Source organism: Lathyrus oleraceus, chromosome 3 (assembly GCF_024323335.1).
Source record: "Lathyrus oleraceus cultivar Zhongwan6 chromosome 3, CAAS_Psat_ZW6_1.0, whole genome shotgun sequence".
Lineage (NCBI taxonomy): Eukaryota > Viridiplantae > Streptophyta > Magnoliopsida > Fabales > Fabaceae > Lathyrus > Lathyrus oleraceus.
In genome coordinates this window covers 284,714,202-284,719,946 of record NC_066581.1, presented here as the reverse complement: position 1 = coordinate 284,719,946, position 5,745 = coordinate 284,714,202, and the positions used below count along the sequence as shown (strand labels likewise).

At 41.3% G+C, this 5,745-nt stretch overlaps 1 protein-coding gene across 1 annotated transcript; it reads right to left on the bottom strand.

The window, feature by feature from the left end:
* Positions 1-545: 545 nt before the first annotated feature.
* On the bottom strand, positions 546-3,017 carry LOC127130883 (uncharacterized). Its single transcript, XM_051059841.1, has 4 exons — positions 2,458-3,017; positions 1,650-1,938; positions 750-806; positions 546-647 (listed from the first exon to the last, which is right to left on the bottom strand). Exons 1-4 carry the CDS (start codon positions 3,015-3,017, stop codon positions 546-548), a joined length of 1,008 nt encoding a protein of 335 aa, XP_050915798.1.
* Between the last annotated feature and the right edge of the window lie 2,728 nt (positions 3,018-5,745).

Genomic DNA, 5,745 nt, shown 5'->3' with positions numbered 1-5,745 from the left:
CCCCTACTTTAACACTTACGATCCAGATTGGAAGAATCATCCAAACTTCTCCTGAAAAGATCAGAAAGGGAATGTTCCACAACATGGTCAAGGTCAGTACCAGACTCAATATCAACAACAGCAGTAACAACAAGCTCCAAGGAAAGCAGACTTGGAGATTGCCATTGAAAACATGGCCGCTCAAAATAGGCAATTCGAAGAAGATACTAGAAACAATCAGAAAAACACCACTGCCTCTCTAAAGAATCTTGAAGTTCAGCTGGGGCAGATAGCACAACAACTAGTAAGTTCTCAAACACCAGGCTCCTTACCAAGTGAAACAGTTCAAAATCCTAGAAATCAAGAGAATATTAGTATTGTCACGGTAAAAAAGAAGAAGGTCGCTAAAAATAAAAAAGTTATATCATCGGGCAAGCCGACTGAAGAGGAAATTACAAAGGAGACTAAACTGGTTATTAAGTTGCCCTACCCTAAAAGAGTGACAAAGAAGGAACCAAGCGAGTCAGACTTGGAGAAATTCATGACAATGTTAAAAAGGTCGAGGGTCATATGTCTTTGTTTGGAGCACTCAAAAGAATGCCCATGTACAAGAAATTCATGGAAGAGGTAATGGCCGAAAAGAAACCAATAACAGAAGAACTGGTAGCCTGGAAAGAAAAGTATAATGCAAACTCACTAGGAAAGAAAATTCCAAAACAACAAAAGGATCCGAGAACGGTAACAATACCATGCACGATTAAAGAAAGAACCTTCAAAAAGGCACTAATAGATTTTGGAGCAAGTGTGAGTCTGATGCCACTATCAATCTATCACAGGTTGGATATTAAAAATGTCAGTGATACAAAGACCAACCTGAAGTTTGCAGATCACTCAAGAAAGGATGCATATGGTATAGCAGAAGACGTAATGGTAACAATAGAGGACTTGGGTTTTCCCGTTGATTTTGTAATCCTAGACATACCTGAAGATGATGAGGCATCTATCATTCTGGGTCGACCTTTCATGCAGACAAGTCAATGCAATCTCGACATGGATCAGAGCACATTAACCTTGAAAGTTCACGACAAAGAGATAACATTGAATGCTATTAAAGACCAGAAGCTAGAGAAAGATACAGAATCTCACTATCAAGTAGGCTTAATCAAGACAGAGGAGGGAAGGTAAAGTAACATACCAACATCAGAGAAAGATACAGGAAGACCCTCTCGACTCTCACCACTGCCATTAGCCACCTTGAAGGGAAAAACTCCCATCTCCATTCCAAAAACCAAGAGAAATAAAGGAAAATGAAAACAAGGTAAGAAGATAGATGTTAAAAAGGACTTGTGGCACAAAGGAATCCATACTGATGAAAGAGACAGCGCTGGCAGAGGGTTACTTTTTATGTTGGGTCCGACATCTCGAAATGAAAGAATCTTCTTCTCAACCAGCTCTCACACAATATGTTTCAAAGCATAACACCCCTCTAAATCATGCCCAGGGGCACCCTCATGGAAAGGACAATGGGCATCTTGATTGTACCATGGAGGTAAGGGATTTGGTGGAGGACCCAAAGGTCTGGGAGTCACCAACCCTTTTCGCAGTAACGATGGGTATAACTTAGTGTACGTCATAAGGATTGAAGCGAAAGGAAGTCTACCTCTTTGTACCCTATTTTGATTTGGAAGATTTTGTGGACGGGGAGCCTGTGCCCTTGGCTGTTGATAAGCAGGTGGCGTGGGTGCTTGTTGGTATACTGGTGCTTGTTGAATAGGTTGATAGACAGAAGCTTGTGACTGGTTGAAATTTAGTGTGACTGTTGCCACATACGGTTGTTGAACATACTGCACTGGATAAGTTGGTTGTTTCTGAGAAAATTTGTGTTGCTTTTTCCATGAATGACTCCTCCTTTGACTAGTTGACACTGCATTTGTTTCACCCTCTTTCTTTCTTTGAAAACTTCAGGGAAACTTTTTGAAATTATTACCAGATGTTTTAGAGGTGGTTATCATTTTTCCATTCTTCAATCCAAGCTCGACCTTTATGCCCACGGCAACCAAGTCAGAGAAACTTGCTGATACACTACTCACCATCCTTTCATAGAACATAGGTTTTACTGTATCCATGAACCAATCTGCTAACTCCTTCTCAACAAGGGGTGGTTCGACTTGCGATGCCACTTCCCTCCATCGTTGTGCATATTCCTTAAAAGACTCGTTATCTTTCTGGGACATGCTGAGCAATTGCCTCCTATCTGGGGCCATATCCATGTTATACTTATAATGTTGGATGAAAGCATCAGATAAGTCTTGGAAACAATGAATTCTACTTTGATCAAGGCTTAAGTACCACTTAGAGGGAGCACCCCTCAAGTTGTCTTGGAAGCAATGTATCATAAGTTTATCGTCCTCTACGTGCGCAACCATTTTTTGATAGTACATAATAAGGTGACTTTTAGGACATGAGTGGCCCTCATACCTATCGAAATCCGGGGTCTTGAATTTCGCAGGAATCACAAGACCTGACACTAAGCACATCTCTTTAGTAGCATTACCAAAAACTTGGTCACCTTCCATAGCCCTTAACCTTTTCTCAAGAATCTGGAAATTCTCTTTCATCCCTCTTATGTCTTCCTGCCTTTCATCATCTTCGTTCGAAAATTCCGGAGCATGTTGTTGATCCTCAAAATAAGGTTGCACGTGTGCACGGACAAGGGGTGGTGCGAACGTGTGGACCACTGTGTGAGTTTCATTGATAGCTGGTAGAGGAACCGTCTGCTGAGTGGATTGTACAAAACCAGGGGCGCCTTCAACTGGAGGTGTGAAACCGGGAGGTAAACCATAGGCTGGCCAAGTGGTTGGTACTGTCCTTGCAGGTTGGGGTTCAATCGTAGGACCGGTGACTTCTGAAACGACCGTCGTTTGGGTGTCCAACTTGGCCCTAATGACTTGTAGTATCTCCATCACTTGACCCATGTTTCCTTGTAGGTCTTCGAGTTCTGAGCTCACCCTCTCCAATTCTTGTTCTTGATCTGCCATTCTTTGACGAGCGCTGGCTCTGGTGTTGTAGTGGTGTTGAGGACTCAATGTGGAACTGAAGAAGACACAAAAATGAGTGTTTTTTTTTGCTTGAAGAATGACATGAGTGCATGTGTTGGGTGAATTTTGTGCATAGCTCTTAGTTATCTTTATTATTTATTCCAGCAATGTTAGAATATATTAAATAAGAATAACACGTAATAATTGAGACCCAAAATGACAACTTCCATTAATTAAAATCGAATTCGAATACAAAGGATTTAACTTCAAGTAGACATGATTCGAATACAAAAAGATTTAAACACCAACAATTCAAATTCAAGTACAAGTAAACTTAAGCTCTGTCTCAGCTCTTATGATCGTAGCAAGATCTGTGGTGAGCTCCTTCATCATTTTCTTGATAAACTTGACGAAATTGAAAACTTGAGGAGGCGTGTTTTCTGGACACATACACCTATCTGCTTCCTGGAGTTTTTCTGGGAGTTCCAACATGTTGAGGTTAATAAACCTAGCTAAGTTGCGGAACTTGCCATTCCATTCAACATAGAGCTCTTGGAGTTTCTTAATGACCTTTTGATCTTCATCTAAGGTTGCTCTAGCCTCTCTATACAACCTTTTCCAGTACACACAATCATTCTTTAGGAGCAAGTGGGTTGCATCACCTTCCTGGCTTTCCAAAACTGCAAACCTCCTATTAGCTTCTTCCAACTAGTACCTGAGATGGTGACAGTTTCTTTCAGCTTCTTCCTTTTGGAGTATCTCGCGAGATAACTTTTCCTTGCATTTCTTCAAAGTGTCCCTCAGTTCACGGATCTGTGCCTCAAAGTCGAGCTTAATTTCTTTCTTATCCATAAGGGATTTATCCAACATTCTCCCTAACTCGCAGATTCTATATTCAGCTTTCTTGAGCTCTTCCTTCCTGGTTCGGATCACTGATGTGGAACCTATAAGGATATGATCAAGATCATCCTTCTGGTTTTCCAATAGCCTGGCTCTCTTGTTAGTATTCTCAAGTTCTTGGGCTTTCCCCTTACGTTCCTCTTTCAAATTCTGATTTTCCAAGATAACTCGGTTCATCTGAATCCGTAATTCAGTATTCTCCAATTCGAGCTTCTTAACCTTAGTAGTGAGTTTCCCCATGTCCTCAGAGAGTACGGGTTTGGGCTCAGGAGCTTTGGGAAAAGCTGAAGCTTTTAAGATAAATGGCAAATGGATTTCCCCAACTCTTTCTTTTACCCATCGAGTGTAAGGTTCTTTGGCGAGAAGGTTTCTTTTCGCAAACTCTTTACCCTTCCCAACAACCTTTAACCAAGCCTTTCGTACTGCTCTTACATCAGGATTGCTTGCTTGGATGTCAAAGAGCACAAATGGCTGTAAGTCCTTTGCGTCAGGAGGACCATCCATGGAGCAATCGTGTTGCATTCGAGATAACATAGGGTTATAATTGATGCAACCCTTGGTACCCAACAACGGTACATTAGGAAATTCCCCACAGCTGACTATAATGTCTGGGGTTTCCCACTCTCGAATATACCATCTGATGGAACTTGCAGTGAGAGAAGCTAATTATTTAGGAGACTTAAGTTCTTTTGCCACAAAAGGGCCTTCTTCAAGCATGTGTTGCATTAACCAAGTATAAAGCAAAGGAGTACATCACAACCAAGTTCCACCCCTCTTTTCATGTCGAGCGTGAAAGGCATGGTAAATGTCAGCTAAGAGAAATGGTACTGGATTGCCAGAGAGAAAGACTTCTATGGCTACCCAATCCACAAATTTTTCAACATTTGGGAAGGGCACAATCCCATGGATCAATAAAGCCAACACAGCATAGAATGCATTCCAATTTCCACTTTTCTTGAACTTCAGAGCTAAATCTTCCAAAAACATCGCGACAAAACCTTCGCAACCCCCTTTTTCAACCCAATTGTCTCGAACAGTCGGGACATTGATACTTAGGGCTGAAGTTATCTTCTTTGGGCCCGCTTCTTCTTCGAGCTTTAGAAATGGATTGAAATCTTTCAATTTGAGACCCATGATTCTCTCAACTTCTTCCAAAGTAGGAGCTAGTTGGAAATAAACGAATGTGAAACAGCGCAGAGGTGGATCATAATATTGTGCCAAAGAGCCTATAATTCCATAGTCAACTTTCTTAGTCAGAAGACTCAAAATTTTCCCATAGTCTTTTCCGAACTCATCGCGTCTGCTGAGAGTCAAATAAGAGATCAAACCCTTCAGACTGTCCAGCTTAGGTTCCTTGTACTTAAGTGTGAAAGTGTGTCTCCTTGAAGTTGTCATTTTCAATTTCTCAATTCCTGAAACAAATAAGAGACAACTAAGAGCTTGCTTTTTATGATGTTGATGCAATGCATGTGGATGAATGTGATGCATTTTTTTGTATAAGTTCAATAGGCTTAAGGCAAAGATAAGTCTGATTGCTTCGTATAGAACATGGTTCTCACCAGGTATGATCTAAGGTTTCAAAAAAAAGTTCCTAGAGTCATGGATCCATTAGACTGTTTGCTACCTGCGGCAACTTACTTGTCGGGCATCAACTCCATCTAAAGAATCTACTCTAAGCGACGAGGCCCATGTCAGGCCTGCAGATTTGAAATTTGTTTGGAAAATTTGAATTTCGTGCGGGCATGTTGCACTTCCGCCCCAACCCTCCTCAGTGGGCACTATGAATCACCCTCTTTCTATCTTGTTCTAAAACATTGAGGTCAATGTT